Source organism: Alosa sapidissima, chromosome 9 (assembly GCF_018492685.1).
Source record: "Alosa sapidissima isolate fAloSap1 chromosome 9, fAloSap1.pri, whole genome shotgun sequence".
Taxonomy (NCBI): Eukaryota; Metazoa; Chordata; class Actinopteri; order Clupeiformes; family Clupeidae; genus Alosa; species Alosa sapidissima.
In genome coordinates this window covers 20,987,903-21,006,059 of record NC_055965.1, presented here as the reverse complement: position 1 = coordinate 21,006,059, position 18,157 = coordinate 20,987,903, and the positions used below count along the sequence as shown (strand labels likewise).

Genomic DNA, 18,157 nt, shown 5'->3' with positions numbered 1-18,157 from the left:
AGGCCAAGGAGGACGGGCAGGTAGGCAGAAAAAAAAAAAAAAAAAACACATTAATAACCCTTTGAGGTCACATACGACTCATACAGAATCAGAGTTCTCATGGCCTTAGTATTTTTTGAGTACCTAATTGAATCAATGTAATGTCTAAACTCAATCATAAAAACAGAAAAAAATGGTCCTATGGTCCTAATTTGCTCCTATGGATGTGGAATTTAGCATATAGAAATAAAAGATTTATAATGAAGTGTTTACCTTCATATTCAGCTTCAAAGTCAAACATACCAAAAAAAATATCCTTAAAACAAAATGAAAAATCTGGGATTAATACTGTGTGAATGAACTTTAGGAATTCTGACCAGAATTTCACTGTGTGGGTACAACTCCAAAAAAGATGTGACACGTTTTCATCAGTGCTATTACAAAATGAGCAGCTGGACTCAATATCCTGCTTGTATCTTTTAAGGAAGGATTTTGCTGGATAAAACCTGTGTATTAGTTTAAATGAAATCTCTCTCACTTTATTAGTGACAATGTATTTGAAAGGCAAGGACCACACTTTCTTCCAAGGGATATTCTCTACTATACCATTCCAGTATGGAATAACATAGGGAATAGTAACAATTTCAGTCTGGAATAACGCTCTGATCTTCCTATTGATACTGTGATTTTCTACTGAGAAGCATAGACGACCCACAGTAGTATCAAGTAAATTGTTTAGATGAGTAAGTGGTTGTGGGGGAGTATTACCCTTTAACAACATTATAATCCCAGTGGGAATTGCATCAAAAACAATAGCATATTCCTTTACAGTTACTGGAATTTGATAAATTCTTAGGAATTCTGAGTATTTGTATAGTTTACCATTCAAATCAAAAAGTTGACTAACAAGTGTAATGTTATTGTTGAACCAGTTTTCAAAAAAAAGAGATTTGTTTTTGTACGCTGGCTCAACAAGTAAGCACTGCTTGTTTTCCCATTTTTGTCGTGTCGCATAGATGTCGCGCTGCCTCCCCACGTTCAGTCGTGTGTGGGCGTTCCTCATGTTTACGCTATGGGAGTGATTTTAAGCCAGCGACGGATGTTGTGTTTTTAAAACATTAGCTCGAAACCAACCTAATTTCTTCCCTCTCAATTTTGAAATTTGGAGGGAGAAGTGATGTGTATTAATTTGGATTTCGTTCAGCAGTCATTTAGCCACGTAGCCACGAAGCCACGTCGCCACTGGGTTCACCCCATCCGGAGTGGGGAGTACCACCGCCTTGTGATGGAGCTCCGGCTGGACGATGACATGTTCAGGGAACATTTCAGGCTGTCCAAGGAGCTGTTCGACGACTTGCTGGCGCGAGTGGGACCACGAATTGCCAAGATGAACACCCGTTTTCGTCAGGCAATTGGTCCTGCTCAGCGCCTTGCTATTTGTCTACGGTAGGCTACTGCACTTAGATAATAGGCTACAGTTATTGAATGGTTATTGCAGGTTGATTTACTATCGTAATACATCCCTTTATTTTAAACTCTTCTTTAATTGAGTAGAAGCTAGTGGACGTTCACTATGATTTCAAAGCAACTTTGTTTCATGAATAGCAATGAGTAGTATGATCAAAAGACCACTATATTTTTGTTTGCAAATTTTCTTATGAGGGCAATATGCTGCCGTGTGATTTCTAAAACAGTTACCAGTTAATGTGTACTATCTGAATAAACTGCATGCAAATGTAACTCAATATGTCTTTATATCTTCACAGATACCTCTCAACAGGGGATTCGTTCAGGACAATATCCAGCAACTACAGGGTGGGCCGCTGCACCGTAGGAAGAGTGGTGAAAGAGGTGTCAGCTGCCATCTGGGATGCCCTGCTGCCTGAGTACCTGCCTGCACCATGCATGGAGGACTGGCGTGCCATAGCAGAAGGGTTCAGCCATCGCTGGAACTTCCCCAACTGTCATGGTTCGGTGGATGGGAAGCATGTGGTCATCGAGGCCCCAGACAACTCCGGCTCCCTCTACTACAATTACAAGGGCACATACTCCATTGTGCTGTTGGCTGTGGTAGATGCTGACTACCTCTTCAGGGTAGTCGACGTCGGTGGATATGGCAGGACGAGTGATGGCGGCTCCCTCTACAACTCGGCTTTTGGTGAGGGCCTCCGAGATGGCACCCTGGACCTCCCTGAAGATGCGGTCATCCCTGGGTCTGAGCATCGTGGTCCAATGCCATTTGTTTTTGTGGGTGATGAGGCATTTCCCCTCCGCCGTAACCTCATGCGCCCTTTCCCTGGCCCCCATGTCCCTGGAGAGCAGAGGGTATACAACTACCGCCTCAGTCGTGCCAGGCTTGTAGTCGAGTGTGCTTTTGGCATTCTGTCTTCGCAGTGGAGGATGTACATAAGAATGATGGCTGTCAGCCCCACTACTGCTGAGTCGTGTGTCAGAGCCACTTGCGTGCTCCACAACTACCTGCGCGTCATGACCCTGAGGAGAAGGCAGAGGGCAGGTTGTTACCGCAGGCCTGATGATGGTAGTTGCCTCCGGGGAGTTTCCAGGATGTCTGCGAACAACGCCACACGGGAGGCCTTGAGAGTGAGGGGCAACTTCTCCTCTTATTTCAGCGGAGAGGGTGCTGTTCCATGGGAGGTACAGCCATAGACAGAGCCAGCAGCTGCATAACACAACGGCTCTTTTAAGAGCCACCCACATTGTCCTTTAAAAGCGTAATTCCAAAGTAGCACAAGCATTACATACACTGCTCTTTAAAAGCAAAGGTCCTTGTTCCATGATTATAACACATGGAAATGTAAAGCATAGATATGATTAGTGATGTAGTACTCGAGTCCGGTCTCGGACTCGAGTCCGGTCTCGAGACCAATTTCTGCTTTCTCGGTCTCGTCTCGGACTCGTTCCTTCAAAGACTCGGTCTTGACTCGGTCTCGGACCACAGTGGGAGGAGAAGGACTCGTAATTTCAGACCGAGTCCTCGAGACCAACACATTTTTTATGTTCATATAAAAAAACAGACAACACATAACAACAATAATAATAAAATGCAATGTTGACCGGCATTATTTGAAAATGACATCCCATGGTGCAATGCAAAGATACTGCCGTCAGAGCCGTTTATTTATCTCTATGGCTCTGCTGCCGGTGAGTGTCTGTAGGTCAGCATAGTCCATATTAACCCTCTAGGCGCCACAGGCGACTATAGTCGACAAGATGCGGTACTGAATAAAACGGCCGATTTAGTCAAATAGGGTGTCATATTTCGTTCGACTTCCACTCCACTAGATGGCAGACATGTCATACGTCATCCCCGAGTCGAAAAAAGGACACGCTTTAAACAAAACTTTCTAGCTACAGCGCGATGAATCAGTGTATGAAATACCGGAGCTAGTGTGCGTGTGAGCCACTTTGTCAGAGCGATATTGTCAACGTCAGCGAGTATTTGCATTAGATTATCGTCTAATGGCATCAAAAAAGTTTACCTGAAATGAAGTGTTGGGTCTTCTATTCGCGGACCCTGATTCTGAAGGGGAATATCTGCCTTCAGAAAATGACGGTGATTCGTTTAGTGAGGCTTCAGATGCGTCCCTGCCTTGCAATGATGCAGCTGGACAAAGTGAGAGTTTACTCCATAGTTTAGCTTACACCAAGCACAAACGTTGAATCGTTTGCCCAATGTCACTGGTGGGAATAATGTTTCACAGGTTCGGAGTGTTCATCGGGAAGTTAGCAGGGTGTTAGTGGTGTGGCGAACGAGGCTGGAGGTAGCCTAATATCCATAGCGCTAGCTTCTGTCTTCTGAACGTGTGCCTCTCCACAATCGCGGCGACAGTAACGTGGTGGAGCCTTTGTCTAATGCCACTGGGTATGTTAGACGAGGTCGAAGTGCTCATAGGACAGTTAGGGGGGAACGTAGTGGCAGTGTGGGGAGTCGCAATGAGAATGACAGTAGGCCTAGTCCGAGCTGCGCAAATTCTCTCCACTCGGCGCGCGCGAGGCAGATCTGGCCATGCTGCTCGCATGGTGGAGGTGGTGACACGCTCTCTCCCTCTCCCACACACACACACACACACACATTAGGTCATGCATAGTCTATCACAAGATGATGGGAATGCCGGCCCTGTATGGATAGGGATAGGGAGTCATTATCTCTACAGCAAAAGGCCTGCTACATAAAAAAAAAAAAAGTCAGCCATTTAGTAATGATTTACACTGTTGATTTGCTATCTACTTCCCTGATCATTTAGGACATACAGTACACTATGTGTTCCTTTTTGTGTGTTCATGTCCTTGTGATGTGTGTGTCTTTGTCAGCTAAGAAAAAAAACAAAAAAACATCAACAAAAAGAAAAAAAATACTAACATTGTCTCTTGTCTTGTCTCGTCATCTCACTCCTGATCTGTGCCTTGCCGTGGCAAATGAGCTTTTGAACTAAACAGGTCTTGTCTACTTGTGTTTGTGTGTCATCTGAATAATATATATGTGCCCCATACATGGAATCAGAGTGCCTACTGTATGTAGTAAATGGAAAATCTCTACAGCAAAAGGTCAGTCTACTGCTACATGCATTTGGTTTGTTTCTGCCATTTATTAGTAATGATTTACACAGTTTGTTCACTACTTACTATTTACCTGAGCATTCAGTATTGTGCAATATAGCATTCAGAAGGTGAGGGACATTTTGGGGGGAAAGAAGTGGTGCATTTATCATTCAAACATGCAACTTTTCATGAAAATTCTATAATCCAAGATGGCCGCCACCATATGACGTCATAATATGCAAATTAGATATAAACATTTAATCTCTACATACACTTTGGGTCATCCTTAATATTTCTCTAATTTACAGAAAGTCTCTATCTCTTATCACTTTTAAGATATAGCCTTTTGAAATGAAGATGTCAAAATTGATCGTTTCGGAAAAAAACCTCTGGCGCCTAAAGGGTTAAGACGTTAAGACTGCTCCTCTAAACAATTCCCAATCTAGCTTAGTCTGTAGGCCTAACTGTTGATTATTAACTGGGGTGATATTAAATTCTGAATATTAAAACTGAATTTTTTTTATGGTCTTGGTCTCGACTCGGCCTCGACTCCTAAAGGACTCGGTCTCGACTCGGACTTGCTTCTTCAAAGACTCGGTCTTGACTCGGACTCGACTGTATTTGAAAACCAACAGACTCGGTCTCGACTCGGTCTCGACCCTTCAAAGACTCGGTCTTGACTCGGACTCGGCATAGGCGGTCTCGTCCCCATCACTAGATATGATACACCAGACTCCACCTTCACACAGCATTTTCATCCCTTATACTGTTTGTAAAAACATATAGAGCCCTTTCAGCCTGAACAACCAAACTAAACCATTTCACAGGGATGTTAAAGTACTACACACCTCCCCTCACCCCTTCAGACAACTCATCTGTTCTAACCCACCTTTGTCATTAAACTATTCATTCTGTGTATATACAATACACATCTTGTCAGTTATCTTTTTTCCACTTACTTTTGTGTAGTTATTACTGAAGTTATTACCTCTGAAGTTTCTCTTTCTCATGTGGGTGTCAACAGAATTCATCCAAACAACATTATATTGTACTTGTACAGTTACAATAAAGCTATCTAATCCATCTACCTGTCTATCTCGGGTTACCAAATGTGCACAGCAAGCATAAACCCTATAGACTAAAGAACGATAAAAATGATAGTCATGCACACAGCTCCAATATTTATTTAACAAAATTAAATAAACAAAGTTACAAAATTAACAAACTCAAGAGTTAATAAAACATAAATATAAACCTGAACATAAACACAAACATGAACATAAATAAAAAATGTAAAAAGAATCACTCCCTTCCCTCTACATCGGCCTGGTAAACCAAGCTGTATATTTTAAATTTGACCTCTGCCCTCTTTGCCACACTCATCCGACGTATGGCTGGCAGGAGGCTCAAGAAAAACATTTTGTCCTCATCAGCTGAGGAGAGAGCAGCTGGAGGAGTAGGAGGTGGTGATGGCTCATTGCCTGCCTCTTCCAGCCTGTTCAACAGCTCACGCTCGAAGACTGACATGGCCTTAGCTCTCTTCTTGCGCATCTGAGGCCTGAAATCCGAGGTGGAAGGGCCTGCCTCCTCCAGGTCTCCAGCCACCTCTCTGATTGGTGGAGTGGGTGCAGCCAGCAGGGTAGGTGCATCTGGGGGGGTGGGTGCAGCCAGCAGGATAGGTGCATCTGCGGGGGTGGGTGCAGCCAACAGGGTAGGTGCGGCTAGGGGGGTGGGTGCAGCCAACAGGGTAGGTGCGGCTAGGGGGGTGGGTGCAGCTGAGGGGAGTGTGGCAGGGGTAGTGTTGGGGTAGACTTGACGGGGCAGGTTGGAGGTGGTTGGCCTGGCCTCCAGAAATGGGGCCAGGAACCCCATCACAGCCATATACCTCCATGGCTGAGCTGATGAGGCCCCAGCCCCACTTCTGTTCCTCTCCCTCTCCTTCCTCTTGTCCCTGGTATATTGGTCCCTCAAACTTTTCCACCGGGTGCGGCACACATCCTCTAATAATAAACACACACACACACACACACATATATTGATATATATATATGAAAATGTATGTAGGCTATGAATATGTGAATATGCCTGTGCAACTACTGCTAGTTATTGGTTTTAAGCTATTGTTTTTACCTTCATGTCAATGGTCAGATCTGTCATGAGTTATTTATTTATGTATTTTGTTTTTTTAAATCCCTCGAACTACTAGCCTATGAGAACACATGTCTGCAGATGCACACAGGGTGCTTTCTGCTACCATTACAACTCATCTGTTAATTTAACATTTTAATTTACACAGTGCAAACTCATAAAAACACACCAGGGACTCCAACAATCTCTGCCACCCTCCTCCAGGCAGAATTGCGTTGGTCGTTGTCCCTGTAGGACAACAAGGACGGGTCATACAGATTGGGGAAGCCAGCTACCGCCACAATCAACTTTTCCTCCATTTTATTAGCACTAGGAACTAAAGTTTCATGAGCATTTTTGTAGTACGGCGTCTAGAACAAAGGACCAGCGAAATGACTTCCCACCGTTGCCCCTGTGCTCTACTCCTATTGGATAGCCGCGTAGCGTTCAACGGAATCATTTGCATAAAGATGGGCCTCGGCCAGCTTCTTTGTCGCGCCAGAGAATGTCTAATAAGGGGAGAACTGCCACTCTCGGAAAACTTCCGGTTTCTGAACTGGTTGCAGTTCCTTCTGTGGTTCCACATGAGGGCGCTCGTCCACGAGTGCAGAATGCATGGAGGTCTATGGAGCTGTACCCCTCAAAATCCACTTTTCTCGGGATATAATTTTTTTTCAAGTAATTTGAGTATTGTATTCGAAAGGGGAGGCAAAGAAAATACACTTGGTTGGGTATTATATTTTTTAAAGTCACTTAATTGTTCTAAAAAGCCTTTAAAATGTGTCAATGACGTCATTCATTAGCACAATGCTAGCGTGTTTTGGGCAACAATGACCCAAACTGTAAGAAATCAAAAGGACATAAGTACTCGTTCATTCAACTTTTGACCTATAACCCATGTTGAAGTTATACAAACTACAATCAAATTTGAGATTTGTCAACGACAATCAGGTGAAAGACACAAATTTAGCCGTCTAGCTCCATTGACTCCCATTCATTCTGCACTCATGGCAATCGCCCCCAGTGGAAATCTGGTGGAACTGCAACCAAAATTCGGTACAATGGGACTTAATACGGAGTGGCCAGGCTCTCCGTAGACGGGCTTTGTGATCTACCATGGTGGCTTTGTTCCGGTTTATCCCACAAGTACTTCCGGGTCAAATCGATGTTTGGGTTATTTAATTGTACGAAATATACCAAATAGTATACTTGATATGTATGAATATAGACCAGTGTTACTCACTCAACATCTGAATTATACTTCACCCAAATACAGTAATGAAGGTGAAAGGAAGTTATTAAGCCTTGGTGCTTCCTAAAGGGGGTATTGTCAAATACTAGCCTACTATTAATACCCCTTACCACTTCAAAAGGTTGTTAACTCAGCTTAGTTAGAGTGGTCTGGGGGCATGCTCCCCCAGAATTTTTTTTTTTTTAAATAACCCCTTAAATAATGACTTCAGGTGAGTTTTTTGGAAAGAAGCATTAACCCTTTGAGACCTTGAATTTGTCATTGTATCTATACATCCTATATCTTGTTTTTGTTTATTTTTCAGAACAATCTGGGATTTGTACCCATCTTGCATAGCCTATGTCTCTTATGTCAGCCTTTATATCAACGGGAAACCATTTGTGTTTTTATGGCACCAGGAAGCATATCAGTAGAAATAACTTTTCATATTTAGGTGGGATAGATTGGAATCTTGAAATATAATAATCTTGATGGTGGGATATTCTATGGCTCACCAATTTATGAGATATATGTACTGAGACAAATATTTTATTTATTAGACTAATTGCTTTATTCACTTGAGTAGCCTATTGTCACTTGGACCAAGAATATATATATAAGGACAGCAAGTTCATTATTTTGGGTTGCTATTACATTATGGTGGTTGTCAGCTCATTGTCTGCAGCAGTCCTGTATCTTTAGAAAAAAATGTATGTGTAGCATACTCGCTCAAATTGATAACACTCATTGATAATAAGCTAATTTTCATTCATTGTTGACAATGTCCATGGAGGCTCAGACGGGTGTCCCGGGACCTGATGAACACGCCGCTAAAAAGCACAAACGAGTGTGAAAGTTGCAGCCGTAACGACAGGGAAAGTGCAGGCAGCCACAAGAGTGATTGGTCGTATAAAATGACAGTTGAATGGAAACCATAAACATGTGCATGCGCAGACAACAATTGTTGATCTACTCTGGTGGCTATGCTCTGTTCCGCACCGGTGTGGCCCACAAGTACTTCCGGGTCAAATCGATGTTTGGGTTATTTAACTTGCGAAATATACCAAATAGTAGGCCTATACTAGAATGAATATATATATAAACAGAAATAGAAGCGGCTAATGCTACTGCAAAATTATTGTCTTTTCCAACAATAATCAGTAAACTAAAATGATTGCAGGTCGATAGGAAATTAAAATTCTTCCGGGTCATGACAAGGCTTCAAAGTTTCAGCATAGCAAATTTGATTGGCTGTAAACAACAGCTATCAGCTGCTGAGTAACAGGCACTCCCACAGACCTCCAACTCAACTCGTCTTCCCTAGAGTGACAAAAATAGGCCAATAATAATAATAATGATAATTGATAATGTTATCAATTTTATTAGTAGTAGGCCTATCATACTCATACAATTTACTAGTAGTATTTATACTAGTATCTGATTATTATGATGATGATTATCATTAGCCGTAGTATTAGTATTATTAATAATAGATATCTATCTATCAATCTATCAATCTATCTATCTATCTATCTATCTATCTATCTAATATTAATAATACTAATCCTACAGCTAATGATAATCATCATCATAATAAGATACCACCTAAGCCATATCTTTTCTGAAAGCATATACCCTCAGGATGAGATCCAACATGGTCTGACATATCCCACCCTTACCATTATTATTATTAGACCTGCATCCATCCATCCTCCTTATCCTTTCTTTCCTTGAAATACTTGTATGCAAATTAGTGCATAGTTAAGAACTTTATGCCTCATTTGCGAATACAAACATAAAAGCACTTGGATATGGATGTCCATGTCCCACAGGCCGCAGCCAGACATTAATGAGGCATTGGGAAAAGGGGCAGTAGCCCCAGGCCCTTGCCGCTAGGCCCATACTTGGGTGTCTGAAATGTGACTACACTAAGTCCCCTTTTCTTGTTGGTATCTTTTGTGGTGAAGGCAAGCCAAAGAGTCTTTCTCAGTACCTTGAACAATTTGTTGGAGATCTTAAGAATGTTCTAAGTAATGGCATTATCTATCTTGACAAGCAGTTTGAAGTTCTGGTTTCCTCTTTTATTTGTGATGCTCCAGCCAGAGCCTTCGTTAAACAGATTAAGCGACATAATGGATATGCAGGATGTGACAAGTGTTTTCAAGAGGGAGTATGGCGAAACAAAATGACATATCCAGAAACCAAAGTGAGGCTAAGGACAGACGACAGTTTCAAGGATAGGGTTGATGAAGAGCACCACATTGGAACCAGTCCTTTATCTGAGGTGGTTAATATGGTGTCGATGTTTCCAATAGACTACATGCATCTCAGCTGTCTCGGGGTAACTCGAAAACTTTTGAATATGTGGTTAAAGGGGAAGAAGATAACGAGGCTTCCATCACACACTGTAGGGACAATTTCTGAGAAACTCCTCAAGCTGCGCTCCCACATGCCCTGTGAATTTAATAGAAAACCAAGGGCACTAGCTGAACTGGATCGGTGGAAAGCCACTGAGTTCCGTTCATTTATGCTTTATTGGGGCCCAATTGTTTTGAAGGACTGTGTTCCAAGTGACATATATGACAACTTTATGTTGTTTTCCGTTGCCATGTATTTGCTGCTTTCCCCAGGTATTTCTGAGGAATTTTTGCAGAGAGGTTAAAGGAGAATTCCGGTGTGATATTGACCTAAAGTGTATTGAAACATGATACCGAGTGTGAACGTATGTCTCATAGCCCATCTCGACTTGTCCCCTGCACTCCAAAATCTGGCACTAGTTAGCCGATGCTACCAACAACTTTTTCAGTAGTGGTGCTTCGGCATCGGGCTAGCCATGCAAATAAATCACTGTTTTACACCCATTTACGAGGCTCAATGTATCTCCACACTTCATTGGTAGACTTCCTAGGGCCCTGACATTTAAAACGAGACATTGAGAACTTTGAAAAAGCACTGGTAGTTTACTTACAAGACGATTTATACAGACAGTATCTTCACGAAGTTTAGCGTTTGCAGCCATCTTGAATTTAGTCACGATAAGTCGAGCAACGAGTAAGAATGAACAGGTATGATAAGGGATCAGATTCCAAAAATAATTCAGTGGAAATGCATGGATTCAAAACTTCGTGAAGATACTGTCTGTATAAATCGTCTTGTAAGTAAACTACCAGTGCTTTTTCAAAGTTCTCAATGTCTCGTTTTAAATGTCAGGGCCCTCGGAAGTCTACCAATGAAGTGTGGAGATACATTGAGCCTCGTAAATGGGTGTAAAACAGTGATTTATTTGCATGGCTAGCCCGATGCCGAAGCACCACTATTGAAAAAGATGTTGGTAGCATCGGCTAACTAGCGCCAGATTTTGGAGTGCAGGGGACAAGCCGAGATGGGCTATGAGACATACGTTCACACTCGGTATCATGTTTCGATACACTTTAGGTCAATATCACACCGGAATTCTCCTTTAAATTTGTCTTTTGTTCAGCACTATGGGCAGTTATACGGAACAGATGAAATTGTTTACAATGTACACCAGCACATTCATTTGGCTGAGGAATACAAGCACTTTGGCTCTCTTGATAGCATTTCAGGATTCCCCTTTGAAAACTATCTGGGACAAATTAAGCGACTTGTGCGCAAACCACACCAGCCTCTACAGCAAATAATTAAAAGGTTATCGGAAATTCCATATATTGAAGCACCAAATCCCAAAAATGAACAAATATTACACAAAATCCACACTGATGGTCCTTTGCCCCACCAGTTCACATCCTCTCAACAGTACAAGAAGGTTTCCATTAATCAGTTCACTTTATCAACAAAGGTGGGAGACAATTGTATTGAAGTGGCAGATTGCTTTGCGTTAGTGGTGAATATTCTGAAGTCAGATAAAGATGTATATGTCATGTACAGAAGATTCAGAAACAAACAGCCATACTATATGTACCCCTGTGATTCAACGTACATTGGAACACACAAGGTCAGTAGGCTTGAAGACAACGCAGGGATAGGCAAACTAAGCTGTATCAAGCGAAAATGTCTTTTTTTCCCAGATGGAGATGGTGGCATAGCAATACCACTGCTTCATCATGGGATGATGTATTAGTAGGGGTTCTCAAGGCCGGGGGGGGGGGGGGGTAGTTCCATTTAGTTTAGTTAATTTAGTTCCTTTTCAGATAGTACATGGATCACCTATCACCTACAGCGATTAGTCTTTACTACGACATGTAATTAGTCTGCCAACTAATTACATGTCGTGAGTATGATCTGTGCAACCCATATGCAAATTAATGGGAAAACTTGATACACACTACAATTTACTCTTGAAAGTTGCCCATTTTTCATTTCTGTCATACATAATATACATACATTTAGGTATGGTATAAGATGTATAGGTTTTGCTACAGCCAAAATGTATCTATATGATGTTTGCTAGATGTATAAGTAAGTATAAGTATAAGTATATATACTCTTTTGATCCCGTGAGGGAAATTTGGTCTCTGCATTTATCCCAATCCGTGAATTAGTGAAACACACTCAGCACACAGTGAACACACAGTGAGGTGAAGCACACACTAACCCCGGCGCAGTGAGCTGCCTGCAACAACAGCGGCGCTCGGGGAGCAGTGAGGGGTTAGGTGCCTTGTGACAGAAATGAAAAATGGGCTTGCTGACCGGAAACTTCTCAAGTACTAGTGACTTGAGTTTTAAGGAAAACTATGGGAAAATGGTGCTGCTCTGGAAAGCTCTGCTTTCTCCAGAAACATATGAAGAAGCCAGACGAGGAGAACACAAGTACAACACCACCATGTGTGCAACCGCTGAAATTGAGTCAGAGGAGGAAAAAGAAGAAGAACGGGAGAAAAGGAAAACAAAGTAATTGATGTTCACTGGAAGTTACTTCTGTCCCCTCACAATTGAAGTAGTTATCTATTATTATTTATTATAATTAATAGTAAGGAGGTCACAGCAGCATTATTTTATCTTGACTTTGGCTTGATATAAAATGGACTGATGTGTTTATTTTTATTCAGGCCAAATCCACTGTATATGGATTCTGACTCTGATGAGCCATCTGGCGAAGTGAAGAAACCACGGGTTTTATACCCGCCTAATGTCAGAGTTCCAGAATCCTGGTCACAACTGGCAAGAAATGGTAGGTCACATGTATTTCTGCCCTGTAACTGACCCTACCTCTTTGTATCATACAACACCATGTTCTATTCTCTACACCTAACTAACCTATTCATTTATCATGTATACAAAGCTTGCTGCCCTGTAACTGACTCTACCTCTTTGTAACATACAACCCAGGTGGCTCTAAACACCATTGAATTGAATGTATTGTAGAATTAGATCATGCTTTTAGGTTGAGAGTTGTGCAAAAACTAATCATGTTTCACACAACTGTTTTGTCCCTTTTGCAGATATGTTTGCAGGTGCCAGTGCATCAAATGCATCAGCACATGAACAATTTCACCATGGTAAGCTCTCAAATAATGGCCAGTAGTCACATAAGCCTCTGTATGCGTCTTTTGTAAAATAATTTAATTCACTGACTTTTGCATTCCTTATTGTGTGTGTCAGAAATGATGGCAGCATCCGCCGGCGGCGCTGGGCCGTACCACCAGCTGCAGGTCCCACAGAAGGAGGGCGGCGCTGGGCCGTACCACCAGCTGCAGGTCCCACAGAAGGAGGGCGGCGCTGGGCCGGCGCTGGGCCGTACCACCAGCTGCAGGTCCCACAGAAGGAGGGCGGCGCTGGGCCGTACCACCAGCTGCAGGTCCCACAGAGAGAGGGTATGATGCCATACTTCCAGCAACACTTTTTGTACAGCCGTGGACACAGAATTCCACAATGAAACTGACATAGCATGACATAAAATGACCTCCTTTGGTAGCTGACAACACAATCTGCCCTCTCAAAGTTTTGTTGATGCTTCCCAATATATAAATTAATATCTTTGTTTTGCAGGTGCCAGTATATCACCGTATGGGACCATGCACACCCCATTTCGTGCCCCACAAGGTGAAAACGGGCAGCTTTTGAAAGGCAAGTCTATTAGAAAATGTTGTGCTATGTAACCACAGAAGTATTTTGCACATTTTTATCTCATGACAATTTGTTTTTACCCTTGTTTAAGACCTCGCCATCCAAAAGATGACAGGGATGCTTGCCGAAGTGCTAGTGGTGGTGAAGGAACTTTCGTGAGATGTGCAGTTCATCATGGGGGAAATGGCCGAGGGTAGAACCCCAGCTAGTGGACCAGCCACAAGCCAAGAGCCGTTCCCCGTCCAGCTGCCCATCACAAACGAGGAGGACTTTAATGAGGCCGAAGCCCTCTTAAAAACAGAGGCAGTCCGACAAAAGATGGTAATTTGTTTGATAAACTGAGCTGCATAATGAGACATTCTGCATATTAGGCAGGGCCTTACCAGGTGCTAATGGGCCTTACTGTGCACCCCACCCCCTACCCCATAATCCAACAAAACCAATTGTTTTTGAAAGGTCTGACCATGCTGAACATTGATCAGAATGTTAAGTAAGGGATAATGTATAGAACGCCGGTCATTATCGGGAATCGCCTTGTGAATCAAGTAGAAAGACTTTACATTTTGGTCTCTACTATTTAGGGAAAGCCAATATACCACTCAAACCAAACATTTTCTGAAAGCTTATGTCCTCTAGATGTTCTTAAACATGCAAAGACAGATGTTACACCTTCCCCTAGCTCACGGAGAGCCATGTTCCTGTAATGGATTTCCCAACATTTCAACATTTCACTGTTTTTTATCCATGTTCCGCATGGTCGGACCTTTAACACCAGTGTTCCAATTGAGTTACATCAACAGGCAAACTGGAATTGTACTTAAATCCATTTTTCCTCACATCTCAATAGATTGCCCGCTTGGCCATGGTGGGAGGCACCAGCTCGATGCTGGCAGCAGCCTTAACAAACGGCCTGGCCTGTAAATTTAGTTGGGCAGGGAAAGCGTACAAACACAGTGAGGCCAAGCTGCCATTTAGGGACACTCGCCTGCAAGACTGCATGTTTGGTGAGTTTAACTTAATATTCCTTGTGCTGTTTTCAGCTGGCAACAAGTTATTTCAACCCAACTGATGCAATGAGTATCTTATCATTCCTTAAACAACCATTTTGGATTCATGTCTTTCAGTTGCTTCTCGGCAGTGTGACAGGAAGCTCACACAGCAGGCCTTCAGTGACATTGTGAAGAACTGGCTACGTTACGCCCCTTGGCGTGGAGGAGGCTTAAAGAAAAATTAGATGTAAGTGAATTTGATATTCCTAATATTCCTAAATAGCTGTTGCATAAGTTGCTCTGCAAAATGTTTCATCGTGAGTGCTGACATGTTGTCTCTGCTTCTCTCCCACAGTGTCCTCTTCATATGTGCTATGGCCCTGCACACATACAAGCCCACACACACACACACATAGCATCACCCCCTTGTTCTTCATGTTTTGTTTGTTGCATTAAAAAAAAAAGAAAAAAAAAAATCTTAAAAATATCTAATAAATGTTTTTATCCATATAACTAAATGAATCCAAAATGTGTCTGTTGTTATTATACGGTTAGTCCTATTGTTGGTGGCATAATCTTACTGCTAAATAGAGTGTATTTTCAATGGAGGATGTTGATTGTTCTGCAAGCTACAATGCCCATCACTCATTTTAATACATACATATATATATATATATAAATTAATTTTATACCTTTTAGATAATGGTTGAACCAATATTGATTCAGTAACATTATTTCAACATAAAATCAACTGAAATTGAAATGTAGATTCTCATTAGATGATGGTTGATTCACCATTGATTAAGTAACATTATTTCAACATAAAATCAACTGAAATTGAAATGTAGATTCTCATTTAGATGATGGTTGATTCACCATTGATTAAGTAACATTATTTCAACATAAAATCAACTGAAATTTAAATGTAGATTCTTATTTAGATGATGGTTGAATCACCATTGATTCAATGTCAGTATGGTTGAAAATCCGATGTTGATTCAACACAAAGTAGAGGGGACACTTTCAACATCGGATCAATGTTAGGCTTCAACGTAGTTTCAACATTTCTGCCAAACCATATTTCAACGTTGATTCAACTGAATTTTGCTATGTGGGGAATGTCTATGGAGGGACGAATGAAGCTGTCCTCCCCACCAGGCAACCCCATTCTAAGTAAATGCACACATATTCCCTCACAGGATCAAAAGAGTATAGGCCTATATACTTATACATATCTGTGTTCTAGCCTCCTATGCAGGTGAGACATGGAAAAGCAGTTTTAAAAAAATGAGTTCCATGTTAATCTATGGAGAGTGACGGCCTGTGGGTCATGAAGGGCAGTTATTTGGATGTGCGGTGGCCTTACCCACGTAAAACAGAGTGAAATAACATTTTGTAGCCTACTATGGAAACATTATATCATTGGAAACATGTATTCTAGCTATATAATAACCGCGAGATACAGCGCTTCACGATGACTGCAATGAGTTAACAGAAGACGCAATCTATCTGAATATCTGCAATCCAGCAATCTATCTGAAATGACACCTATGAAGTAGACCTATTATTCATGCCACATATTGTGTGTTAGCCTACAGTTTAAGCTATGTACACTATGTTTAAACTGTATTTCAAGTTTAATGTCGACATGTCGAGTTTAATCTCGCCAGGGCCAAAATATTTGTTTTTTTCTTCATGTGTGTCCCTAATACTCCGTCGTATTATAGCCTATTTGAATGGAGCTGATCATTATGAGAGTTGTGTAGATGCTCTTAAAGCGACAGCGCACCATTTATAAATGAGTTAAACTGCATCAAATTAGTAGTATTTCTTAAGAAATATTTTAAACTAAAATGACTGTCATTATCATTTAAATAATATATATTACAATATCATTTTATTTGTCAGAAAGACTGGCTGGGCCACTTCAGAGAGACTACACCCAGGGATGACCGGAGCACTCAGAGAACTTTTAAACTTTTAAACGACTGACGTTTCGACGCACTGCGTCTTCCTCAGAGTCAAACCATACTGGTAACATTGCAGAGATAATAAAGTCCATTCTCCCCTCCCTCTCCCAAGACATTGGTTAGTAGTGAGGGGTGGGTATTAACAGCAATTAGCCAGTACAAGCACTCAGGCGCGCGGTAACCTATTTTTGACCAGTTTTTTTTTAAGTTTTAGAAAAGTCCTGGGCAGCCACAAATTCTAATGTTCCGCGACAGCACTCAGAGTCCACTGCGCCCACCCTAACCCCACAGAAGCGCACTTGACATCGTTAGCCTATTTCAGTATAGCTAAGGAAAATTACTTTTCTGATTGTCAAAACCACACCAGAGATGTTAGGCTTTAAATATAGGCTAATAATCAGGCTGCAATGATCTCGCAAATAATTTCTGAATAGCCTAAAGTGTGTCTCCACAGCAAGTATGTGTCCTAATACTTTCTATCTTAGTGACTAGGATAGTGAAATGATTTTACTAGCTATGCATTTATTATTTTTGCAAAACTGTAAAACACAATTAAAGTTTCTTTCAGCTTATCCATGTTTTTTTTGAACGTGTAAAAAGCATAGAATATGTAGGCCTATATCAACCGTAGTAACTGACTCACGTTCACGTTATATAACTGTGTTCACTCTATAACTGTTAATTTTTAGTAGCCTATATTCGAACCTATCCATAACCCTTTTTTGCTATTTGACTCATAGTACAGCGGCTAAGGCCAGATTTTTACCTGAAGCGTTCAGTTTTTGCAGAAAGCACGAAACTTGGTACAGGTATAGTACTACCCCTAGTGATCAAAAATTGAAATGGACCCCAACACATAGCGCCCCCTAGTGGCCCCTATCGTGACCTTTTTTTCTACATTTATAATGCAATGCTATGCTGTTTTTAACACATAATATGACGTGTCTATAGCATAATTAAAATGGCAGACATGTTGGATTTTAAGGAAGTAGCCATACATTCTGACACCGAGTCAAAAACTGGGGTGCATTTAGGCTATGTGTGAAGTTTCGACTGTGTGACTAAACCCTGCACTTGCCTGGGCTCAATCCTTCTAATTTGCCCCCTAGAGGCTGGCATGCTAGCAAGGAGGCTAAAACCCATGGATGCTAGTGTCTGTCAAGTCTCTTAAAGAAACATATGCTGCCTTTTGGGAAATTAGCTTTTTTGTCTTCTATCCCAGAGTTAGATAAATTAGTACATACACCCAGTCA

General features: G+C 41.6%; 3 protein-coding genes and 1 long non-coding RNA gene across 4 annotated transcripts in view; 3 read left to right on the top strand and 1 right to left on the bottom strand.

Annotated features, from left to right (window-relative positions):
- The window catches only part of LOC121718035 (NACHT, LRR and PYD domains-containing protein 12-like), a 1,225,568-nt gene that overhangs the window by 1,054,164 nt on the left and 153,247 nt on the right, over window positions 1-18,157 (top strand). The window lies entirely within an intron of this gene.
- Window positions 1,326-2,803, top strand: zgc:194221 (uncharacterized protein LOC100191015 homolog). The gene is made up of 2 exons (XM_042102918.1): window positions 1,326-1,425; window positions 1,746-2,803. The coding sequence occupies exons 1-2, from the start codon at window positions 1,367-1,369 to the stop codon at window positions 2,644-2,646; spliced, it is 960 nt and encodes a 319-aa protein (XP_041958852.1). The 5' UTR covers window positions 1,326-1,366; the 3' UTR covers window positions 2,647-2,803.
- On the bottom strand, window positions 5,842-7,185 carry LOC121718085 (classical arabinogalactan protein 9-like). The gene is made up of 2 exons (XM_042102930.1): window positions 6,857-7,185; window positions 5,842-6,539 (listed from the first exon to the last, which is right to left on the bottom strand). The coding sequence occupies exons 1-2, from the start codon at window positions 6,984-6,986 to the stop codon at window positions 5,842-5,844; spliced, it is 828 nt and encodes a 275-aa protein (XP_041958864.1). The 5' UTR covers window positions 6,987-7,185.
- On the top strand, window positions 12,130-13,945 carry LOC121718115. The gene is made up of 6 exons (XR_006033851.1): window positions 12,130-12,149; window positions 12,655-12,769; window positions 12,928-13,049; window positions 13,321-13,377; window positions 13,481-13,692; window positions 13,868-13,945. It is a non-coding gene; the product is annotated as an uncharacterized LOC121718115 (long non-coding RNA).

Excerpts from the sequence above, each read along its gene's own strand:
- zgc:194221 (XM_042102918.1), top strand. The coding sequence starts at position 1,367 with ATGAACACCCGTTTTCGTCAGGCAATTGGTCCTGCTCAGCGCCTTGCT. Across the intron at positions 1,426-1,745 it reads CGCCTTGCTATTTGTCTACG|ATACCTCTCAACAGGGGATT; the intron begins GTAGGCTACTGC and ends ATATCTTCACAG.
- LOC121718085 (XM_042102930.1), bottom strand. The coding sequence starts at position 6,986 with ATGGAGGAAAAGTTGATTGTGGCGGTAGCTGGCTTCCCCAATCTGTAT. Across the intron at positions 6,540-6,856 it reads AGAGATTGTTGGAGTCCCTG|AGGATGTGTGCCGCACCCGG; the intron begins GTGTGTTTTTAT and ends GTTTATTATTAG.